Source organism: Anolis carolinensis, chromosome 2, assembly GCF_035594765.1.
Source record: "Anolis carolinensis isolate JA03-04 chromosome 2, rAnoCar3.1.pri, whole genome shotgun sequence".
Classification (NCBI taxonomy): Eukaryota; Metazoa; Chordata; class Lepidosauria; order Squamata; family Dactyloidae; genus Anolis; species Anolis carolinensis.
Genome location: NC_085842.1, coordinates 98269996 through 98295587, shown reverse-complemented (window position 1 = coordinate 98295587; position 25592 = coordinate 98269996). Strand labels below are relative to the sequence as shown.

Here is a 25592-nt window from a genome sequence, read left to right as displayed (position 1 = left end):
GGATTGAATTTTGTGTGTGCTTGTTTGAAGCAGTGTAGATTTCATATTGCTTTGTGCCATGATATGAGCTTTCTAATCCAACCATTTTGCCTTTAATCTTGCACAACACTGTTGCCTTTGCTGTGAATGCTTTTGAAATACTTCCAACAACCCTGCTCCTAGGTGGTTTTATGAACAGCAGCTGGCCACAATATTTTATTCTATTCTGCTTCTATCCCAATAGATGTATATTTCCACTGGGAAAATCCTTTCTTATGTATATCCTAATGAAACCAATGATGAAATCTAATTCGCAAGGAAGAGATTCTTTTTTGTGAACATTGTCTTCAGCGGGATATTATCAGCTGCTCCAGCTAAAGTAAAACTAACCTAAAGAACAATGGTTTGGATCATTGGGTTGCTGTGAGTTTTCTGGGCAGTATGGCCATGTATCAGAAGCATTCTCTCCTAACATTTTGCCTACATCTATGGCAGGCATCCTCAGTGGTTGTGAGGTGTTGGAAACTAGGCAAGTGGGGGTTGTATATCTGTGTAATATTCAGGGTGGGAGAAAGAACTCTTGTCTGTTTGAGGCAAGTGTGAATGTCTAAATTGGCCAGCTTGATTAGCATTTAATAGCCTTGCAGCTTCAAAGTCTGGCTGCTTCCTGTCTGAGGGAATCCTTTTTTGGGAGGTGTTAGCTGACCCTGATTGTTTCTTGTCTGAAATTCCCGTCTTCTGAGTGTTGTTCTTTATTTACTGTCCTGATTTTAGAGTTTTTAATACTGATAGCCAAATTTTGTTCATTTTCATCATTTCCTCCTTTCTGTTGAAATTGTACACATGGCTGTGGATTTCATTGGCTTCTCTGTGTAGTCTGACATGGTGGTTGTTAGAATGGTTCAACATTTCTGTGTTCTCAAATAATGTGCTGTGTCCAAGTTGGTTCCCCAAGTGCTCTGCTATGGCTGACTTCTCTGGTTGAGTCAGTCTGCAGTGCCTTTCATGTTCCTTGATTTGTGTTTGGGCAAGGCTGCATTTGGTGGACCCTATGTAGACTTGTCCACAGCTGCATGGTATATGGTAGACTCCTGCAGAGGCTAATATGTATTCCAGAGTGTAGGGAACAGAGATGTGGGGGTCAGGCACTATCTTTGACTGTAGGATATATAGAATAACAAGAGTGTGAAAACATTCTAGAGGGAGAAGTATGATGTGTCGCCATCAGACCTTCAGCCTTCCGATTTTATCAGGTGTGTGTTTTTATTTAGTGTATCCATGCAAAGAGGTACATTCAGGAAAACAGTGTATGAGAAAGGGCAAAAGAACAAAAGAGGTACATGCTGAGTCAGTTGCAAAGAAGCTCAAATTATGCTTTATGTTCCTCTTGTTTTTGTCACAGCCACCTGAATTGGGTCTAATTACTCTTTTGCCTGATCTTGTTTGGACTGGACTTTCCATTCATTATACAACACTTCTCTCTCATATGTTTCTTGTCATATTTTGATGGAGCGAATTGTTGAGACTCTAGGTAAAGACAAAAAGCAGATTTAAAAAACTAAAAAAGTCACTTTAAAGACTGGCAATTTTTACTGATATGTCAATACTCTGAAATGAACTAGGCTAGCAGTATTACTTTTGCATGGTCAGGAATTGATACCTGCTATCAGTAACATCAAAAGGAATTCCAATTCTGGAATTCCAATTCTACACCAATTCTGACACGTCCATATAGTCCAAATGCAATGGAGCAATACTGAGTCACTTTATTGGTTTTCTTAGCCCAATGTTGGTTACTTATTAGTTTCCAGGTATGCAATCTATACAGGTTCTTGTAGCATCTTCCATGTATCCCACTGAGTGATACAAATAAATGTATCTTGTAATGGGGGAAACATTCTCCTTCCCCTCTTTCTGTAGAACAACTTTCTCCAGATTAGATTTTCCACTATTTCTAGCATGAATGTTTGGGGCCATATTGCTAGGGGGCGGGGGTGGATACTGTAGTCAATACATCTGTAGGACACCAGCTTGGGGAAGGCAGTTCTATGAAATTCCCTCCTCTACTACAGCTTTCCATGTTCACAGAGGTTTTTTAAAATCCAGAACAATGGTTCTCAACCTGTGGGTCCCCAGATGTTTTGGCCTTCAACTCCCATAAATCCTAACAGCTAGTAAACTGGCTGGGATTTCTAGGAGTTATAGGCCAAAACACATGGGGACCCACAGGTTGGGAACCGCTGATCTAGAAATTAATCCAATGTACACCCTGGAGGGTGGGAACAACAAGGAGCCATTCTCTGGACTTCAGCTCACTTCCACACTCCCACATTCACAGCCCTCCTTTTAATTAGATACTAGTGTACATAACTGGTGTCTTTGGACTACTGCTTCCCTACTTTCTCCCTTCTCAAACTCTGAGAAGGCCTATGTCACAATGTGTCTATGGCAATGCTCTGACACCAATGGACAGGCTCTCTGTGACTCTTTCTTCCCTCCCGTTTCCTCATATGCATTCTCTCACTCTCTTCTTTCTTTCTTTCTTTCTTTCTTTCTTTCTTTCTTTCTTTCTTTCTTTCTTTCTTTCTTTCTTTCTTTCCTTCCTTCCTTCCTTCCTTCCTTCCTTCCTTCCTTCCTTCCTTCCTTCCTTCCTTCCTTCCTTCCTTTTCTTCTTCCCTTGCTGTTCTTTATATACATTCCCCCTCTTTTTATTTCCTTTCTCTTCCCTTCTTTTCCCTCTCTTCCTTCATCCCTTCTTTCTTCCCTTCCTTTCTCTTCCCTTCTTTTTTTCCTTCTTTCCCCCTCTTATCTCCTTTTTTCTCTCCATTTTCTTTCTCCCCCTTCCTTCTCCTTTCCTTTCTTTCCCTTCTTTCCCTCTCTCCCTCCCTCTCATGCATATATCATCTAACAACAGCCAAGCCATTTCACTCCTCCCCCTCCCCCGTGACATCATAGAGGGCCACTTCACCTAGCCACAGCCAATCCTTTTCTTTCCCTCTAATCTGGGCCTCAAAGTTGTGGGCTTTTTTAGTTCAAACCCCTCAATTATTTTAAGTTGTATAGTATGTGCCATGTTTGATCCAGATCCATCAAGTTATGTAGGAGCTTTTGTGGTACAAATGTACAAACCGGTCAATCAACATGTATGCATACCTTGACTTTAATACATACAGTATAGATCAGTGGTTCCCAGCCTTTGGTTCTCCAGGTGTTTTGGACTTTAGCTCCCACAATTCCTAACAGCTGGTAAGTTGGCTGGGATTTCTGGGAGTTGAAGTCCAAATCACCTGGAGGTCCAAAGGTTGAGAACTACTGGTATAGATAAACCATTTGTCATTAAACCCTCCTTGTTAGACTTAATAAATGTCTGGAATAACTGCCACAATCTACCAGGAATGTGAAAGAAGTTAACCAGACAGCCTAATGTATTGTATAATTCATTGGGCAAATATAAATTGCTTTCTATTTAAGACAGTTGCATATTCTTCTCATTTTGACTGAAATAAAGTCGTTCTTTTAACCTGGACTCGTCTTCAGTTATAGTGTTTGTTTTACCTTACCATAGCTCTGGTTTCATATACCCTCTATATTGGATAGAGATACCTTGGGAAATATGACCAATATTCAGAAGTGACTCAAATTATTCCTCTCAGATCACTCTAAGCATTGCAAACCTGAGTCACATTTTCCATCAGAAATCAGGGTTTTAAGGACAAAGTGGAAAAAAGCAGTTATTGAGGAATAAATAGCACAGAAATACCTGCACTCTGTCTCACCTTGCAGAAGGTTTGAAGAACAGCCATCATTTGTTGTACTACTCATCATAAAGAGCATATCTCCAAGCTGATTTCTTTTTTAAAAAAGCACTCTAATAGCATAGAAAAATACAAACGTTTTCAAAAAAACGGAATGCTAATTGCAAAAACCAAATGGTGAAGCACTCTCCCACTAAAGTCGATCTTAATATACCCTTTTCCCTTGGAAATGTTTTTAAATGGGCTACTTTTAATGCAAATTAGATGCTAATAAAATAGGTGCTTAAAAAGAACCCATGGGAAAGGTTTAATGCAAAAGGCCATTGTGATGTCTTTGCAACACCACCTGCTACATTCTTAAAATGCTGTCAGGAGTCCAGCTTCAGGCTTTCACAAAGACTGTTCTCCTTAGAAACTCCAGACGTCAGTGACCAGCTCATTTCCTATTGGCTGAAACACTACCACCATTTCCCCACTTCTCACATGTTGGGTTGCTGGTGCCAAAAGGGTAATTTCTGATCTGACTTTCAAGTGTTGCTACTTGGAAGAACCATAAGAAAATGAGGAAGGTACTATTTATTTCAAGATTACTTTTCTACAGAATGACTCATAAAAGGAAAGTAGAAGAGGATCCTAAAAGTGGAAGATACTTCAAACAAACTAGATGTTGCATCCAAAAACCAGAAAGACATGAATAAAAACAGTTTTATCTTTGTAATTCTTGTCAAACCATGGTATAAAAAGCCTGTATTATACTCAGGCCACCATGACAATGTATGCATGTATCCCCCACAAAGTTCAGGAAAATTCTATTTATAAAGGCAATTTATATTCATATACCACCCAACATACCTGATGGAATAAAATCCCCACACTTTTCTAAGAAAAAAAAATCCTAGTATTCACAGTACAGGCAATCCCCCAATTACAAACATTCAACTTACAAACAACTCAGTTACACATGGGAGTGAGAGAAATCTACCCTCAGGTAGGGAAATTAACTCCTGAAAGAGTTATCAGGGGAAAGCTTTTTCACTCATTCTTGTTTCCACAACAAGCCAAATTTTTCAAAATCCAATTATCACAGGGGCAGGAAAGGAAGTGAAATCTTCTGAACAGGGGCACAGACAGCAAAACAAACGCCATAGGGGTGTTAACCCTTTCCTGTGCTATCCAAAGCTTAAGAATATATATTGTTGGCTGGTGTTACTCTTTAAAATGTACCTGTTCCAGCTTACATACAAATTTAACTTAAGAACAAACCTACAGAACCTATCTTGTTCATAACTTGGGGACTGCCTGTAATGTGCATTTTATTTTAATAAACCAATCTGACTACTGTAGAGTCTCACTTATCCAACATAAATGGACCGGCAGAACGCTGGATGAGCGAAAATATTGGAGGATAAAGAGGGATTAAGGAAAAGCCTATTAAATGTCAAATTACATTATGATTTTACAAATTAAGCAACAAACCATCATGTTTTACAACAAATCGACAGAAAAAGCAGCTGAATACACGATAACATTATGTAATAATTACTGTATTTAAGAATTTAGCACCAAAACATTGCAATGTATTGAAAACATTTGACTACAAAAACATTGGCTACTAACAAATTGATTACAACTCAAGATAGAATTGCATAAATGAACTTGCAGTAACAACATTATCTAAGTTAAATCCATAAAAAGTTCAGTCTTTGCTGCCTAGAGAAACAGTTATGGATCCAGGCAGGAGGCAGACTGTTGGATAATCCAGAAGGCTGGATAAGCGAAGGTTGGATAAACGAGACTCTACTGTATAAATATTAGCTTAGATAACCTGGAAGATCTTGTTTTTCATAGAACAAATTCGAATGAGCCTCTAAATCAATTACTCTTTCCAGTATTCACTCAGCATACTCAGCTTTGGGATTCCTGCCTCACTATAGATTGGTGAGTTTTTGAGGAGCATTAGTTTGCTCAAATGTCCCCACTTCTACCACAACCACTGGCAATATTTGAAAATAATTAGGAATGTGAACACTTGACCCAAAAATTAATTTGCACATCTTTCTTGCAACTTTCATTTAAACATTTAAGAGTTCATGTCATTTTTCAATAGCAAAACACAGAAACATTGTGACTGTTTTACCTATACAAGCATACGGTGCCTCTATTCTAAGGAATGGCCTCAGAAATCTGTTTAGAGTATGTCTGAGCTCTGAGCTGAAATGCTGTTCCTGTTTGGCTCCAAACTTGTCAACAAGATTTGCACAATACATATAAACAGATACAATGAACTATTTTCCTAAATCTTCCCAGATATCATGTTCATTTCATATTCATTTCCTCTCATAGTAATGGGAATTGGCATCCTGGGATAAGGCTCTCTGAAATTTTGAGGTCTCACAAAATGTACCCACCTCATTCCATGAGAAAGATTTGATTGTTGGTGCCAGATTTGGTTCACCGTGGAAGTTTTGATTGGCTTTTCTCCTTAAGGAGCAAGTTTACCATCTATGGGTGCTCTCAGATCAGATGTCCAGGTGGCATAAGTAACACAAAGGACTTTGCACTAGCATAGCTTTCTGTACTAACAGCAACTACACTGGAACCTGGGCAGCATGACAGCCATTATCCATGCCCTGCTTATCAACAGTTCAGTTGCTACAATACAGACAGTGGGTCCTTGGTATTCCCTGAGGTTTGATTCCAGGACCTGCATGGATATCAAAACCCATAGATATCAAAATATCCATTATATACAATGGTGTAATAAAGTAACTTCCAACTCATACAAGCACCAGAGTCTTGAGGACTATGCTTACCAATCAGCATAGTGCACACCTCATGGCAAAATCAAGGTTTGCTTTTGGAAATTTTTCACCTCAAATGTTTTTGAGTCATAATTATTGAATGTGGATAAAGACAGCTGATACACACCTATTTTTAAAGCCTACTCAGAAACTTCAAATGATCCAGGGAATATATGTGCTTCAAGTCACCTGTCAACTTATAGAAATGCCATAAGTTCCGTAAGATTTCCAAGGCAGGAAATACTGAAAGGTTGTTTTGTCAGTTCCTTCCACTGAAAAACAGCACCTGGTATTGGTTGATGGGTCTCCCATCCAAGTGGGACCTTCCAAAATCATATGTGATCTGGAGCCTTTAGGCCCTAGTGTTGGGAATATATATTCCACCAGAATTAAGTTTCACAAGCTTCTTGTTTTCCTGTACAATCCATTTTCTGGGTGTTTTTAGTATCAAGCTGTAATTCCAGGCATACTTTTAATACCATTAAAGCCATGTTATGGCTTGCGTCCAGGACATCTCAGAGACCTCTTGGTTCAAATGTTAGAGCTGGCAATCAGAAATAGATATTTTTCTCAGTGATCATACTCTACTTGTAAAGAGAAATAATTACATGGATGCTGGGTTAAATACCAATTTCCTTGTGCATTTTACAAAAGAGGCTGCTCTTAGTATCACTTTCCTCTGCTTTTCTTTTTGGTCAGGATTGACTTGAGAAAATGCAAATCACTTCTAGTGTGAGAGAATTAGCTGTCTGTAAGGACGTTGCCCAGGGGATGCCCAGATGACTGATGTTTTACCATCCTTGTGGGAGCCTTCTCTCATGTCCTCGCATGGGGAGCTGACAGAGGGAGCTCACCCGCTCTCCCTGGATTCGAACCGGCAACCTTCCAGTCAGCAACCCAACCTCCAGGTCAGCGGTCCTGCCGGCACAAGGGTTTAACCCATTGCTCTACCGGGGGCTCCTTCTGATGCTGTGTCAACTTGGCATAAGTTATATTGTTGGAATATTAATATTTTCCTGTAATGATGGCAAGTGCCTTGTGACTTTCTCATAATTTTATTTTAAAAGGTAACAAATCTTAGTAAGCACAGCATTAGCAAGATGGTTAAGTAAGTAAAAGGTAACATGCATCTAGAAGGTGGAAAATATGACTAGCACTTTGCACTAAGAGTCCAAAATAATGTTATTATTTTAGACAGTACAGAGAAGGGATTCCCCGAAACGCAAAGGCAAGAGGCCACTATAACCAAAAATGTAATCTAATAATATAAACTATAAGACACTATTTCCTATATATGTTATTGTCATAGAACATTCAATGTACAAACAAGGATGATATAGATTCAAAATATACTAAATGCTTCCAAAAGCAGTCTCTAAAACAAAATATAATCAATGTGTTACAAACACACATACATTCATAGAAAGCAGAACTCTTATATTAAGGGTTTATGAGTCCAATGACAACCAGAGTTCATGTTCCACATGGAGGACTGTATAAATCATTAATTGTAAATCCAAATGTATATGTCCAAGTTAGTGAATCCTTATTTTCAAAGGTTTCCCCCCTTCTAATTGCCCCATAATTTTAGTATTGTTTAATATATAAAAACACAGTATCCCACAAAGAAGTTATATTTTAAAAACAAGTAACAAAGTAAATAAACTCAAGACATATTAAGGTTTGGCTCCAAAAAGAAAATGAAGTCTACCACAACTTGTATCTGTACAGGAGAATATTACAAAGTCAGAGCTCCACCAGAGTTGCATTATGCTGGACATATAATTTATTTCTTACACTGATGGCTCTAGTAAAAAAAAATCCTCCAAAAGAGTTGAGTGTGGTCACTGCAGCTAGAATAGTTTATGCCAGAAACTGGAGACAAACAGAAACACTGAAAAAAGAATACTGGTTGCACAGTGCTAGAGATTATGAACATGGATAGACTTTACATATTGCTTGTCACCCAACCAAGGCCTTCCCAAGAAAGGAACTAACTGGGACCTCATAAAAGACTATTTGAAACAGATGAAAATAGACCTCCTTTGTTGAAAGTAATCAGTCTTAAGGATAAGAAGATGAGGGGAAGTAAATTTAAAACAAGTTAACTTACATTGAATATTAGGGCTAGCAAGAATAAGAAGGAAGTCAATGAACTTTTTTTTCTCTTTGTTTCTATACATTTTACTTATACTTTTTAATTATTTTTTTCTCTTTTTTATACAAATACTAGCTTGGGGACCCAGCGGTGCCCGGGTTATTTGAAAAAGGCATTATTTGCCTGTGTTCCAAGTTTAGTCTAGATCCAAAGTCAGCTGGGTTCAGTGGGTGTGGCTGAACTACAACTCCCATATGCAAGTCCCATTGTCGAAGCAGCTGTCAGTATCCACAGCAGGCTATGTTGAGTCTGTGTGCCAAGTTTGGTGCAGATCCGTCATTGCTGGGTTCAGTGTTCCTTGGATGCAGGTGAACTACAACTCCCAAAACCAAGGCCCATTCCCACCAACCCCTGCAGTTTGTTCAGTTGGTCATGAGGCTTCTCTGTGCAGTTTGGTCCCAGTCGGTGGGGTCACTGTTTCTCTAGATGCAGGTGAACTATAACTCCCTTTCCCCCCAAACTTGTCCAACATGCTCTTTTGGTTATGGGGGCTCTTTGTGCCAAGTTTGGTTGTGGTCCATCATCGGATGGGTTCAGGATGCTCATTCATTGCAGGTGAACTATAAATCCAGTACCCATACTCCCAAATGTCCAGACCAAATCCCCTCAAAACCCACCAGTATTCAAATCTGGGCGTATCAAGTATGCATGGCAAATTTGGCCCAGAGCCATCATTGTTTGGGTTCATACCGTGTTTCCCCGAAAATAAGACAGTGTCTTATATTATTTTTTGCTCCCAAAGATGTGCTAGGTCTTATTTTTAGGGGATGTCTTATTTTTTCCATGAAGAAGAATTCACATTTATTGTTGAACAAAAAAATGAAAATTTATCCTATACTGTACAGTAGTTGTCATAACAAACCAATATAACCAAACCAGACAAACTATGACTCCTGTCAAGAATTTCTTGTTACTACTGTATAAATACAGTAGTCTCACTTATCCAACACTCGCTTATCCAACATTCTGGATTATCCAACGCATTTTTGTAGTCAATGTTTTCAATATATCGTGATATTTTGGTGCTAAATTCATAAATACAGTAATTACTACATAGCATTACTGCATATTGAACTACTTTTTCTGCCAAATTTGTTGTCTAACATGATGTTTTGGTGCTTCATTTGTAAAATCATAACTTAATTTGATATTTAATAGGCTTTTCCTTAATGCCTCCTTATTATCCAACATATTCGCTTATCCAACATTCTGCTGGCCCATTTATGTTGGATAAGTGAGACTCTACTGTATAAATAATATAACATTTTAATATATTATTACCATTATTTCCATGTACAACTGGTATGTACATTTACCGATCCTGCAAGTTCTGGTGTTTTGTTTGGCGGGTGCCGGGCATGCTTCCAAACAAAAACTTTGCTAGGTCTTATTTTCGGGGGAGGCCTTATATTTAGCAATTCAGCAAAACCTCTGCTAGGTCTTATTTTTTGGGGATGTCTTATTTTCGGGGAAACAGGGTAGCATTATGGGTGTAGGTGAACTACAACTCCTCTACATTCCCCAGTAGGAGTCACAGTGCTCTGATTTGATGCAGGGTGAACTACAACTTCCACCATGACGAGTCAATCCCCCAAACCCCTCCAGAAGTGTAGTTGTGCTGTTTGTTCTGCAGACAGACTGGAAAGGGAAGGGCAGTGGGTGGGGTTATGCAAATTTCACACCAATAGAGAACCTTGGGATGCCTGCCTATGGTGGAGGAAAATGCAAAATCTAGGATGAAATGGTCCCCAAATGAAAGCATTCCTTGGGTGGTGGGCCGTAGTGTTTGGGAAGGACATTGGCTGAGTTTGGGCTACATGTCCATGGAGCTCGCTGTAACCACAATGTCAGTGGAAAAGAGTGACTTGCTGGCTCCTTAGGACTGGGAACAGTAGCCTGTTTGTGGAGGCAGGAGGCTGTGTGTGTGAGCAGATACCCATGCCCCATACACACATACGGGTTTTCACTTTTATTATGGATATAGAGTAGAATAGGATATAGATATATAGATGGACACTCTAGTTTTGCTTTTGTTTTTTCCCCTTTTTCTTCTTCTTCTTTGATCAATTTTTCTTGTTTTCCTACTTTCTATACAATCAAATGTTCTCACTCTTTCGATGTTAATTTACTCTATTTTACAAGGTAAAACTTCAATAAAATCATTAAAAAGAGTTGTGTGTGGCAAATGTAAACATGAAAATCATCATCCTGGGTTTAGCTAAATAGTAAAGAAAGATGTTAATACCAGAGTTGGATACCAGTGTGCCAAATTCTGAAGGATTCTCCATGGGACATTCAGGAAACAAGAACTGAACATGTATTATGCAGAACCTGTTTTCTATCTGGACTCAGCTACCACATTCAAAACTGCACTCCAGAAAAATTGTCTTCAGTTTGTAAAAAGATGTTTTTAAAACTTGGGCTATGTAGCACAATCAGCTTGACAGAAAAATAATTCAAAGAAGGAAAATGATTCCATAGAAATGCCTATGAGAGCTAACAACGCACAGAAAAGCTCCCTACAGAGAGAATGCTTTTCAAGTAACCAATTATTGGGAAAGTCAACCCAAGGATACATTTCATAGGAAACCAGCAATGACTCAACGTATACAAGAGAACAAATGAGAACAAAACATTTATTGGAAATCTTTAATGATAAAAGATAACAGCTCCTGTTTACAGACGACGACCACGGCGACCGCCCTTTCTGCGGGTGCTGTCTGAAGGAATGGGGGTGACATCCTCTGTGGGAAAAAGCATTTCAGACTCAGAAGCAGGTTTCTCCCATGCACAAGCCCCCACCCCCTAAGCCATCAGACTAAGATGTCACTGAATCTTTCACTGTATGAAAAATAATAACTGAATAGGTATTAAAAGACCACTCTAATATTGGGTCATGAGACAGACTGCTACAGTCTACTTCTCATTTACAGCTTCTTAAATTCTGGATGTGAAAAACCAATTTCAGATTAAATTTGTAGAACCACATCAGAAAAAAAACAACAACAACAGAGCTACTAGGAAATGCTGGAACAATTCATAACACAGCAACAGTTTTCAACATGAAACAAGTTGTATTATTGAAGTGTAGCTTCCAATTCTTTCTGACAAAAGGCCATAACTAGTAGGTACTGGGTAATTTCCTGGCTTAACTGAGAATCTTGTAATAGTTCAAGATGTATCTCTATGGGAATTTTTCAGATGTGTTAAATTCCCAGAACCTCCAACCAACATGACTAGTAACACAGGATATCATGGGTGCTCAGTCCAAAATATCTAAAGCCTAAGCAATCACCCTATTACATATAGTGTCCTTACATACATCCCGTAAGAGAAGCCTTGTAGGACAGGATTCTTACAGCAAACCTGTACAGATTAGCTGAAATCCAACTGGAGTAAATTCATTAAATTAACTTCTGAATACTGAGTCAACCCACAGGGAAATTCAGTTGATATAACAGACAGGAATAACATTAGGCTTGAGGCCACTGTGACAAGGTAGGAATAACAGAACAGCAGTGAAGATAAGCATATTTCAAATACATCTCCCTGAAAGATGCCTTGACTAGTAAACATGGCTGCTTCTCAGGCAACTCACCAATACGCCCAATTTTCATGCCAGATCGAGCCAAAGCCCTGAGGGCGGACTGGGCTCCGGGTCCAGGAGTCTTTGTTCTGCAAATAATAAAATGAAATAATTGGTTAGTGTTTGCCTGACCACTGGCAAAGCAACCTTCCACCTCCTGTGAACATAAGGTTTAAACTGAATTGAGTCAACTAAAATGTATGCAACTGTGGCTAAACAATATTAACAAGTAGCAATTGTACTGGCATCTATGCCCTATCACTGGTATGAGCAAGAACTTCCATCTACACTTATCCAAACCATAACAGGGACTATCTAAAAGTACTCATTCTACAAAAGGACCAAATACTCAACAAAGGTTATAAACTACCAGGGAATACGGGCAAATATTAGTATTCAATGGTAAAAGGCTTTCCCTTTGTCCTACATACACATCCCCAAATCTTGACTCAGTAGTCCTCCTGATCTGGTGCTCCAGTTGTGCCGAACAATAATCACTATCAGAGCATAGCCAATGGCCACGCAGCCTGATGTGACATGTAATCTAACATATACGGGAGACATCAGATTTTGCTCCAGAATATCATTGAACGTTTACCATTTCAACTCCCTTAACTGTGCACAACTGACATAGGATGAATGAAGTACCTGTTTCCCCCTGTCGCCCTCAGCTTGATGTGAAGGGCAGTGATCCCCAGCTCCTTGCACCTTTGAGCCACATCCTGGGCAGCCAACATGGCCGCATAAGGAGAAGACTCATCTCTGTCAGCCTTCACTTTCATCCCACCAGTGACCCGACAGATTGTTTCTCTGAGCAAAGAAGAGGAAACAAGACATTAGTGGAGGAACCTATGCCCAGTCTCATTTTTACAGGCAATTTCTCTGCCAAAAAAGGGCAATTTCCAAATCTTTTCACGGGCTTGCCAAAAAGAGGGGCATGTACCTGAACAATTTAAGATCTATGGCTCCTATACTTAACTCAAGGTCTGTTTGTAATACTTGAAGCAGTTACACTAATGACATACATTTGTCCAAGTAGGTGTGTTCAGAAGGATGATGGTCTAAATGTTTACTAGACTACGTGCAGGATAGCAGAGTTTGCCACTCAACAGGATAAATGCTAATCACCATTTGAGGAGATTGTTAGATGGCAAGCCCTTTCTGCAGACTCAAACAGGCAGCAAGAAGCGGGGTTCCTGTGCATGGCTGGTGGAAAGCCTTGCCCTTAGCAAAGGCTGGTACAGAGACAATGCCATAAAACACTATTGACAATGCATTCACCAAAACCCCATCCTTCTAAATGTTGTCCATTCAATATATATATTTAGTGTGTGTGTGTGGGGGGGGGGGGGGGAAATAACCTGTGGTAGCTAAATAGAGATATAGATAGAATATATGCTTGCTTTAGAGTGTAACCACTCTTCTACATTTTCCATTTTAGAAAACATTAAAGGCAGGCAGCCTAAAATGTGAACTACTCACTTGCCAGACAGATCAGTTACGTGGACAAAAGTGTCATTGAAGGAAGCAAAGATGTGGCAGACTCCAAACACATTCTCTCCTTCAGCAACTTGGGGTCCCAAACTGATGACCTGCTCTTCCTTCTTTTCCTTGCCCTTACGAGGTGCCATTTCTGTGTAAGAAAACAAGAAGTTATGGAGGAGGCATAAGACAATATAGTACTTTCTCTGGGAGCACTACTATTCATAATGATGTATTAGATTATGATGCAAGCTGAGCAATGCAGGCCCAATTCTTATAAGCAAACCATCTTAAAGAATACCAGTAGAGGAACTCATGCTGAGAGACACTTCTTTTAACATGAATCAGTCCTAGCAATTCAGTTACCTCCGAAACAACCAGCTTTGCCTTCCAGGAGACCAAAAGGAAATTACTGCATAAAGTTGGAATTTTATATTCCAATATATGTCTTTTTATAATAGAGACAAGGGGCAGAGCAAAGAATTCATCTGCTGAGAGAAAAATGGTAACAGTCTCTGCAGTAACTATCTTGCTCTGCTGGCAAAAAACAAAGCAAGAGACAGAACAATGGGTCCAGTATCAAGAAGAATGATCATTCTTCTTATACATCCAAGAGAAAACATGCTGAATAGCATTTAATTACACCATGGTTTAGTAAAGTTGCAGTCATGATTAAAGCATATCCAATGAATCTAAGAGTTTTAATGTCTTTTTAAACTGAAACAATATTGCAAGACCAACCAAAATTCAAAAACTTTTTGATGACCTTAAAGATCATAGTAATTTCCAGTAAACTTGCGCCTAAACATTCTGAATGCTGGTTTCATTAAACAAAGGATGCAAATCCCAATTAATATTGTGGTCTTCATTAAAAAAACTATTTTGGCAATATTGTATGCTATCAAGCACCATAGTTAGAGGTCTGAAGAATTCAATGTTATTTCACCTCTGAATACTATTTACTTGCATGGCAAGGAAAGCACTAATCAAATAGCGTCAGAAAAGTCAGTACTCCCCAGAGTACATTACATTTAAAACAAAGATGCCCCAGAAACATCTTATGTGTGTGTGTATGCCTTCAAACCACCTGTTGGCTTATAGCAACCATAGTCCCTTGTGTACACCTTCCCCAGCACTTTAATGGGAACAATAGCTCTGGTATCTACCTCTCCTTGATGGTACTGACACTACTTGCACTTTTGGCCCAGTTCTTTTTGGAGCCAAACCAGGATTTTATCAGTATATTTATTGTATATGACCTCATTTGTTTTATGATTTGTTTTATTGTTGATTGACTTGTTTTATTGCTATGTTTTTATATTGTCTGATGTCTGGGCTTGACCCCATGTAAGCCGCCCCGAGTCCCTTCGGGGAGATGGGGCGGCGTATAAAAATAAAATTATTATTACTATTATTATTATTATTATAGGAATTTCATATGTTCTCCTTAGGCAAGGAATATTCAGAAATAATTTTGCCAGTTCCTTCCTCTGAAATATATCCCACAGCATATGATATTAATTGTTGGCCTCCCACCCAAGTTCTAACCAGAGATGGTCCTGCTTAGTGTCCAAGATCAGACAGGATCTGGTACCTTTAAGACATTTAGGCAGGGAATCATCAGACCTGAGGTGAATTTCTTTCCTCTGGCCGTAACACTTAAAAATAGAATCCTGGAGACCACAAAGGCTATCAAGTCCAGCCTTTTGCTTATCACATAGCCTGCTATGAAATCTGTACTCTTCAATGTATCCCAAGCAACTCATTATGAGCAAAACACAGGTGAAGACTGCTAGAGGTTACTCCACCAACTTCATTTTCAATCCAGCATTTTAAGAACAAGGAACACTAAAGGCAAGAAATACACCTGTCTGCCCATGCTTTGTGCAAGAGTGCATTTATACTGTAGAATTAGTGCAGTTTAACACCATCTTAACTGTCATGGCTCAAAGGTATGGAATTTGTAGTTTGACTGGCACCAGCCCTCTTTGACAGAGAATGTTAAAGACATTTTTTTTCGTGTCAGGAGCGACTTGAGAAACTGCAAGTCACTTCTGGTGTGAGAGAATTGGCCGTCTGCAAGGACGTTGCCCAGGGGACGCCCGGATGATTTGATGTTTTTATCATCCTTGTGGGAGGCTTCTCTCATGTCCCCGCATGGAGCTGGAGCTGATAGAGCAGGGGTCCCCAAACTAAGGCCCGGGGGCCGGATGCGGCCCATCAAAGCCATCTATCCGGCGCCCACGGCACAAGGGCAGAAGGGGGTTGGGCTAAATGACCCAAGGGATCTCTTCCAACCCTCTTTATTATTATTATTATTATTATTGACATTGAGGCTGGGTGGCCATCTGTCAGGGTTGCTTTGCTTGTGCTTTTGGTGCACAAAGGCAGAAGGGGGTTGGACTCAATGGCCCAAGGGATCTCTTCCAACCCTCTTTATTATTATTATTATTATTATTGACATTGAGGCTGGGTGGCCATCTGTCAGGGGTGCTTTGCTTGTGCTTTCGGTGCACAAAGACAGAAGGGGAATGGACTCAATCGCCCAAAGGGTCTCTTTCAACTCTTTTTTATTGTTGTTGTTGTTATTATTATTATTGCTCAGTGGCCAACTATAGTCCGGCCCTCCAACGGTCCGAAGGATCGTGAACTGGCCCCCAGTTTAAAAAGTTTGGGGACCCCTGTAATAGAGGGTGCTCATCCGCACTCTCCCCGGGTGGGATTCGAACCTGGTGGCTTTCAGATCAGCAACCCAACCTTTAAACTTTAATCCACTACGCCACCGGGGGCTCTGTTAAAGACATTGTAAAATAACATGTCCCAACATTCAGTCATGACAGATAAGGTAGTGTTGAATTGCATCCTAAGAACAAAGAATAAGCATCTCATGTAGAACACAGCAATTTCAGTGTCAGCATATTCAAAATTTTAAACCAAGTTCCTAAACCATATGGTATCAAATCAAAACCTTTATTGTTAGTCACAAATATGGATATGAATTCTCACAACGAAACAGTATCAGTCACGCTCAGTCTAATATTAGAGGTATATATCTGTCTTGATACAGATAATAATCTACCTGTGACTATTATTTATTCTTTTCTAGATAAAAAAAAATCCATTCTACAATAAATAAATACATGACTGTGGTCATTTCCTTTTAGTAAATAAATGCTAAATAACTAAAAATGCAATCATTTGCCAATGTATGGGAAGACTTTCAAGTGGAAACAAAGTTGTGCATGGACTGCTCTTTAGACTAGTGGTTCTCAACCTGTGGGTCCCCAGATGTTTTGGCCTTCAACTCCCAGAAATCATAACAGCTGGTAAACTGGCTGGGATTTCTGGGAGTTGTAGGCCAAACACTCAGGGACCCACATGTTGAGAACCACTGGTTTAGACTATCATGAATTTCCAACTCTGGAAAAGGAAAAACTTAAATGTAGAAAGGAAGGCCACAATCCTGCAACCACTCAAACCCCATGGCCTTGTATGGAAATGTAAGTCATCTATATATGTTGGAATAGCAGCATTACAAATCTGGCCGATTTTAAGAAGTGTGGATGATTTTCAAATACAATAATTTACTGAAATACTAAAGAGTGAGGGGACCAAAATGTTTAGGCCATTACTGTGTCTAATTATAATACAGTAGAGTCTCACTTATCCAAGCCTTGCTTATCCAAGTTTCTGGATTATCCAAGCCATTTTTGTAGTCAATGTTTTCAATATATCGTGGTATTTTGGTGCTAAATTCATAAATACAGTAATTACAACAGAACATTACTGCGTATTGAACTGCTTTTTCTGTCAAATTTGTTGTAAAGCATGATGTTTTGGTGCTTAATTTGTAAAATTGTAACCTAACTTGATGTTAAATAGCCATTTCCTTAATCCCTCCTTATTATCCAAGATATTCGCTTATCCAAGCTTTTGCCGGCCCGTTTAGCTTGGATAAGTGAAACTCCACTGTATTACCAATATTATTACCATATAATGATTTAGTACAACATACATAGTAATTTAATGCTTATATTGTGCTATGCTAATAATATATTGTATGTTCATTTGATTTGTAAGCCGCTCTGAGTCCCCTTCGGGGTGAGAAGGACAGGATATGCATGTAGTAAATAAATAAATAAATAAATGTGTAACTGGAGCTGAAACAATATGTACCAAAAATAGCTTAAGCACCCCAAAATACTCATAAAATTGTGCTGAGACAGTGACACTTTTGCTTTCCAATGGTTCAATGCACACCACTGCTTCATGTACAGAATTATTGTTTTAAAATTATCTGTAAGGTGTAGGTCAGGCATGGGCCAACTTGGGCCTTCCTGCAGGTGTTTTGGACTTCAACTCCCACCATTCCTCACTGCCTCAGGCCCTTTCCTTTTCCCCCTCAGCCGCTTAAGCGGCTGAGGGGGAAAAGGAAAGGGCCTGAGGCAGTGAGGAATGGTGAGAGTTGAAGTCCAAAACACTTGCAGGAAGGCCGAAATTGGCCCATGCCTGGTGTAGATGACGACACATAAATGAATTCTGTGCTTGGGCCCCATCTCTAAGATATATCCTGATGCATGAATGGGTAAAGACATGTACTCCATCTCAGTCCTAACTTTTGCATCTCAGTCCTGACTCTGTACTGCAAAGCCTTTCACTATGGGAAGAGGCGCGAACCCCGGCTCGAAAGGATAGGCGCCCACCTTGCAAGGCCTACACGGCTGCTAGACAGAGGCCTTTGCGATGCTTCCAGTGGAAGAGGCCACTCAAAGGGTAGGCCCGACAGCCAGAGAATGGCGAGGCCCTCTTTCTCCCCCCGACCCTCAATTGAGCGCCCAGTCGTGGCGTCCCAGCCTTCTCCCAGAAGAGCAGCGCCCCAAAAGAGCCAAAGGTGGTCCGAGGGTGCCCCGGCTGAGGAGGATGGCGGCGGATGGAAGGCGCCCCTTTCCCTTCCCTCCCCTCCGCCACTTACTCGAGTGTCTTCGCAGGCGGCAACCAGCACCGGAAAGGAAGAGGCCAGCGTCACGGGAACAGAGGCCGCCTCCTCTCACCCGGAAGCAATACTCTCGGATTGGGAGGGCGGGGAAAGGCGGCCACTCCCGCTACTTCCATTTCGGGTTTGGTTCGTATCGTTGCCAAGATGAGAGGACACTCTACCCGCCGTTTCTAGGCGAAGGAAGAAAAGCACAACTGCGTTGCAATTACATTCATAGAACCATGTAAATATGAGGAGAGTGTGTGTGAGAGAGAGGTGAGGAGGCCCTCACTCAACATGGCGGCGGTCGCCTCACAGTAAGCGCGCCAGCCGTGCGTCTGACGTCATTGCGTCCATTCCCTCCTTTCCAGTTGAGGCGACCCAAAGATGGAGGGAATATCAAGGCCTTGCTCCGTTCAGCGTAAAGATGGCTGGTTTGACTTACAGCATAGCGAGCGGGGCTTGTGTTATTGGTAGCTGTAGGAAGTGTTGGATGATAGAATCGTAGAGTTGGAAGAGACCTCATGGGCCATCCAGTCCAACCCCCTGCCAAGAAGCAGGAAAATCGCATTCAAAGCACCTCCAACAGATGGCCATCCAGCCTCTGCTTAAAAACCTCCAGAGAAGGAGCCTCACCACACTTTGAGGCAGAGAGCTGCTGAACAGCTCACGCAGTGAGGAAGTTCTTTCTAATGTTGAGGTGGAATCTTCTTTCCTGTAGTTTGAAGCCATTGTTCTGTGTCCTAGTCTCCAGGGCAGCAGAAAACAAGCTTGCTCCCACCTCCCTATGACTTCCCCTCACATACTGATACACAGCCATCATCATGCCTCCTCTCAGCCTTCTGCAGGCTAAACATGCCCAGCTCTTTAAGCCGCTCCTCATAGGGCTTGTTCTCCAGACCCTTGATCATTTTAGTCGCCCTCCTCTGGACACATTCCAGCTTGACAACATCTCCCTTTAATTGCGGTGCCCAGATTTGGACACAGTATTCCAGGTGTGGTCTGACCAAGGCAGAATAGAGGGGTAGCATGACTTCCCTGGATCAAGACACTATACTCCTATTTATGCAGGCCAAAATTCCATTGGCTTTTTTTCCTGCCACATTGCATTGTTGGCTCATGTTTAACTTATTGTCCACAAGGACTCCCAAGATCTTTTTTACATGTGTTGCTGTCGAACCAGGTGTCCCCCCATTCTGTATCTTTGTATTTCATTTTTTCTTCCTAAGTTGAGTTTTTTTTAATGCGGGAGGTTGGTGCACAGCCGATCAACACACAGTCTTCACAGAGTGAGGGTCCCAACCAGTGGTGCAGTTAACATGACGACTCATTCTGTTGCAGCTTTCTTCCACCTTCACAGCCGTTGTAACATGTACCATGTTATCTTCTGCCTGATCCACCGTTGAGGTCTTCGAACTGTGCTCGGTAAAAAAACACATGACGCTGGTAGTTATGCCCGCAGATTCATTAGAACACGCAAGCCCCCTCAACATGACAAGGTGACAATCCATCGAGGGGGCCTGAAAATTTACCAGTTCAGCAAATGTTTTATTTGTCCATGAGAAAAAGCAGTTCAGTCCTTTCTTTATACTGAAGGTAGTCTGTTTGCTAGGAAATCATATAATTAACAGACTTCATAAGCACACTCAAATATGTAGCTGTCAGGATGAACCCTGGCTTTCACAAACTGCTTGATAGCTATTTTGCCTCTTTTCCAAAAGGAGGATGATGTTAAACATGATTTTTAAAAACACTATGATGCGGGAAATAATACACAAAAATGTATAGACTTTCTACTAAAGGGACCAAACTCCCAATTCCTGAGTATAGCAAATTTAATTCAAATATTGAAAGAATTGGGGCAGGACTACCTAACCTCTTTAAATAAATTCAGGTTTGTGGAACATTTGTAATACTTGAAAATTATTGGATAACAAATAAGGGCCTTGCAGACTGGAGGTACTCATCTTCAAAAAGGATTATGGCAACTGCCAACCAGTAAACTTGCCATCAATAAATAGAAAGTTTAAAACAATCTGTGATTACTAAAAGCCATCATGGGTTTCTCAAAAATAAAGCTTGTCAGATTAATCTTACTTCTGACAAAGTTAGAAGCTTGTTAAATCAGGTACAGGTATATAGCGTACCTTCATTTCAGTAAGGCTTTCAACAAGGATGTATAATTCCCCACAATAGCATTCCTTCTGATATTCCTGGGTACTGTTGTTGCTTGGATTTGTAGCTGGTTGACAAACCAAACTTCAGTTGTGCTTTCCAATGCTCATCACTGCAGGATTTTGTCCTGGGGCTGGTTTTGTTCAACATCTTTATAAAAGACTTGGGTGAAGGAACTCATCAAATTTGCATATGACACTAAAGTGGGAGGAGTCAGAATTAGGATTCAAGTTGACCTTGAGAATGGGACCGGAAAAGGAAAATGAATTTTATCAGGAATAAACATAAAGTTGGAAATATTAGATGCATAAATTGAAAATTAATGACATATGGCTTGACAGCAGTACAGTATATATGAAAAGGATCTAGGGGTTTTAGATCATAGATTAAATGAGTTAAGTGGACAGTGTGATGCAGCAGCAAAAACAATGCTTTCGTAGTCTGGATAAAGAACCGTATAGTGTCTGGATAAAAGACAGTAATATCACTGTATTCTGCTTTGGTTGGATTGGATGTCCTGTGTCTAGTCCTGAGCACTACAACTTAAGGAGGATATCACCAAGCCAGAACTTATCCAGAGTAGAGTGACTAGGAGGATAAAGAAACTGGAAGCAGCAATGTGAGGACTAATTGAGGAAGATGGGTATGTAATTTGGAGGAGAAAACTGAGACATTATACATCTACAAAAATCTAAAGTACATGGAATATGGAATAAGCTTTTAAATGGTAATCAATTCTAGACTGTTGTTGGGAGAAGATTTGAATAGGTTGGATGGCCATCTGTGAAGTATGATTTAATTGTGAAGTATGACTTAACTGTATTGGTAAAGGGTTAGGCCAAAAGTCATTTGGTATCACTTCCAATTCTACAATTTTATGTATTATTTAAAAGGTATCAATTACAGTAGAAATAGCAATGATAATGTGATCCTGGGTAAATGCAAATTTCCAGGAAGATCTGAAATTCATCTGTGCTGTCGTCAGTTCTAATCCCATCTTTCCCTGTTATTATCATCACTGTCCTCATTATTTATTTGTAAGAGTACTAAAATGGTCTAGGCACTGGGCATAAATACAATTACCCAGATAAGCTTGCAAGCTTACAGTTTAAATAATTAAGAAGAGAGAGAAGGGAAATTATACTTGTTCTGCAAGGCTAAAAGAAAACTGAAAACAGTTAAGCAGAAATACAGCTCTCATTAGTCAGACAAAATGTAACCTGTGTGCAGCATTTGGCACACAGGGCTATTTTTCTGGGACCCAAGATTTCTCATTCCCCCCCCCCCCCCCCAAAATGCCCCCAAATACAATCTAGGGGTATAGAAGGCATTTGCACCAGGTTTGGCTGGCCCTTGAGTTCCCCATGGGTTGAAAACTATTTTTGCAAAATAATTTTTTAGGCATAGGAATAGGGGTTTTTTTTTGAAACCCCAAACATAAGGAAAATGCTCCTATACCCTTAAAAGCATATGGCGGCAAAAGCATTTTTATATTTTATGTATTTGTGGGGAAAAGTGTAACTCTCCAAGGGGCTAATGTAGCACCTGAGTCTTTCACATTTGCCCACTCCAGTGCAGGGCCAATGATATCCTTCTCCCAGAGAACAGCTAAATGTATTTGATCATACCCTGATGTCTTGGCCTACTTTTTTACAAGGGTTCAAGGCAAATGCAGGGATAGATTAAAGGAGAATCTGTTTCCTTTCCAAGCTAGTAGAAACATGATCCTGGATATATCTACATTGTAGGATTAATGCAGTTTGATACCACTTTAACTTGTCATGGCTCAATGCTATGGAATCTTGGGAACTGTAATTTGGTGAGGTACTAGCACCCTATCAAAGAAGACCGAATACATGGAAATAAAATAACAACTTCCATAGCTCCATATTATGGCAGTTAAAGTGCCATCAAACTGCATTGATTCTATAATGTAGGTGCACCCCAAGTCAAAATAAACGGTTTGAGGCAGCTCTCAGATCTAAGAATATATTGGAGAAAGGAAACTAATAATTGAGTCTACAGTTGCCTCTAGATGAGCTGTCTCGTTTTTGAAATCATCTTTTTTAAAATCACGTTTTCAGGTGTGATCTAGAATTTTCAAATCATTGGCTAAGTTGGATCTTCATTATTAAAAAAAACTTTCAAAAAGGCAGATCTTTAGAAAAAGTTGCATTAGACTGAATTTGTATCCCCCATCCTGCAAGCTAGAACATTTACTGGATTTGTTGCCTTTATAACTGTGAACAAGGGATCACTCATGAATGTCTTGGTGAAAGTATCATCTTAAATCATGGCTTCCCTGAAGTCAATGGATGATTTATTCATCACTTGAGTAGCATCATGATGACAAGCAAGTCAATTTTCCCCTCACAACATAGTCATCGAAATCATACACTGCCTAGATTAGGCATCTTATGGGATGTGTAGGTGTTTTGATTTCCCTTGTGGAAGGAAAAGATTGACCAGGACTCTTAGCCAAGAACTGAATGTGTTGCAGTGGCAATCTGCAATCAGTTCAAATTCTTTTCCATTTAACTCAGGCAACATCTTACATCTCATTTATCTTTCAAGGTGATTTACCTGATGATTTTACAACACAATGATTCTGCCACCTCTCATTCATCTGGAACAAATCTTCATTTGCTTGCTTCAATTGTAAGAGAGAGTTTTGCCAAACATTTCAAAGGGCCCTTTCACATATCACTACACAGTCTGATGTCTCCTTCATTCAGGTTGTCACCAGATGACAGTCCTGGATGGATTTACACTGGGGAGTGGGAAGCCGTGGCGTGATAAGAAATTATCGACTATTGAACTTGAATGGATGCTCTTCCATTCTGTTTCTCTGAGGATGAAGAAGCTCTGTTTTGACACACTGACAGCCATTTCATTTGGGGGAGGGGCTGCTGGGGAATCTAAATTTACAAAAACAGCTGGGAACCAAAGCCTTAGCATATCACAAGGCAGACTTCCTTATAAAATTAATGCAGCCAAACTTGTATTTCTGATGGAAACAAACTCATACAAATTTATATGGATTTCATTCCAAATTCTGCTCATACATTGGAAACAGATTGTTATGCTAAGACATGTCAAGACCAGTTCTGATACTGGGAGTGATGGGATCAGCAAGGTTTGCAGCAGGGCTGTACCCAGGAAAAAAAATTGGGCGGGGGGGGGGGGACTTTTTTTTAGCAAACCATGAAGAATAGTTCATAACACAAAATAATTTAGAAATCAGGCTCAATCGATAAACTTCAATGGACACTCAAGACAGATAAATGTCAGTGGACACTCAAGACAGATAAATGTCAGTGGACATTCAAGGGGATTTGGTTAATCAGTTAAAATTCATGAGTAAACCAGATTTTTTAACCTGAACCATTTTGGGGGGGGGGGGTGAACCCTTAAACTACAGCCGGCTACAGCCCTGGTTTGCATATATAGAAAGGATCAGAACTCTGCAGAACACAAAGTTTATGTGCAAAAGTTAGCAGCTTCAGTAGGAGCCCCCAGTGGTGCAATGGGTTCAACCCTTGTGCCAGCAGGACTACTGGCTGACAGGTCTGTGGTTTGAATCCAGGGAGAATGGGTGAACTCCCTCTGTCAGCTCCAGTTCCCCATGCGGGGACATGAGAGAAGCCTCCCACAAGGAGGTAAAACATCAAACATCCAGGCTCTCCTGGGCCACGTCCTTGCAGACAGCCAATTCTCTCCCACCAGAAGCGACTTGCAATTTCTCAAGTCACTCCTGATATGGAAAAAAAAAGCAGCTTTAATTCCTGGAAGGGCTGGAAAAATTCTGCCTGAAACCATGAAGAACTATTAGTTGATGTAGAGAATAGGGGTTCGGTGAACCAACAGTCTGACTCAGTATATATTATATAACTAGGAGCATGGAATTTTATTTACATAGGCTTATTGTTAACTGCCATTGTTGTCTTCACTTATGGCAACTCCATGAATGAAAGACCTCCAGGTCATCACAGATCTGCTTAAATCTTGCATTATCAGAGTAGTCATGGCTTCCTTGATTGAATCTATTCATCTGGTTTAAATTTACAGAACAGTAATTCTAACCATGGTTAATGGAATATATTCTCAGGGAAATATATATTTTTTCTTTCTGATGAATTCCAATTTTGAAGGTGGGAGAAGGAAGTAGCAATTACTTCCTTTCCAGATCAGTCAGACTCAATTTAGCTTATGGCCCATTTTTTAATCTGGTCTTTTTCTCTTGGGGTGCATCTATGCTTAAGAATTAATGCAGTTTGTTGCCAATTTAATTGTCATGGCTCAATGGTATGGAATCATGAGAGTTGTAGTTTTGCAAGGTCTTTACCCTTCTATTCCCAAGAGTGCTGATGCCTCATTAAACTACAACTCCTAAGATTCCATCATATTGGACCATGGTACATAAAGTAGTGCCAAACTACATTAAATCTACAGTGTAGATGCATCCTTAGACTTTCCTGGGCCAGGCCTAGGCAGCAGGCAAACACTGAAGATGCAGAAAGCCACAGTTAAATAGCTTCATCGTCTTACATGGCTAGGAGTGAGGATTATGTGGCCCTCAAACAGTTGTTGGATAGCAACTCCCATCATTTCTTATTGGCTAATGATAGTGGGAACTGCAGTTCCACAAACTAGGATGACTGCATACTCTGTAGGTCTTTGC

At 40.2% G+C, this 25592-nt stretch overlaps 1 protein-coding gene across 2 annotated transcripts; it reads right to left on the bottom strand.

Moving 5' to 3' along the window:
• Positions 1-11315: 11315 nt before the first annotated feature.
• rps14 (ribosomal protein S14) lies at positions 11316-18892 on the bottom strand. Of its 2 annotated transcripts, none has more exons than XM_003217452.3 (5): positions 18734-18892; positions 13762-13912; positions 12928-13089; positions 12292-12368; positions 11316-11437 (listed from the first exon to the last, which is right to left on the bottom strand). In XM_003217452.3, the coding sequence occupies exons 2-5, from the start codon at positions 13908-13910 to the stop codon at positions 11370-11372; spliced, it is 456 nt and encodes a 151-aa protein (XP_003217500.1). In that variant the 5' UTR covers positions 13911-13912; positions 18734-18892; the 3' UTR covers positions 11316-11369. The 2 variants fall into 2 exon arrangements, with proteins under 2 accessions (XP_003217500.1, XP_008103025.1); XM_008104818.3 differs by lacking the exon at positions 18734-18892 and adding an exon at positions 18465-18613.
• Between the last annotated feature and the right edge of the window lie 6700 nt (positions 18893-25592).

Bases quoted from the DNA above. Each gene is read 5' to 3' on its own strand.
- rps14 (XM_003217452.3), bottom strand. From the start codon at position 13,910: ATGGCACCTCGTAAGGGCAAGGAAAAGAAGGAAGAGCAGGTCATCAGT. The intron at 12,369-12,927 runs GTACTTCATTCA...TATTATTTGCAG, and splicing joins AGGGCGACAGGGGGAAACAG to AACAAAGACTCCTGGACCCG. The intron at 11,438-12,291 runs GTGAGTTGCCTG...TTTTTCCCACAG, and splicing joins CATGAAAATTGGGCGTATTG to AGGATGTCACCCCCATTCCT.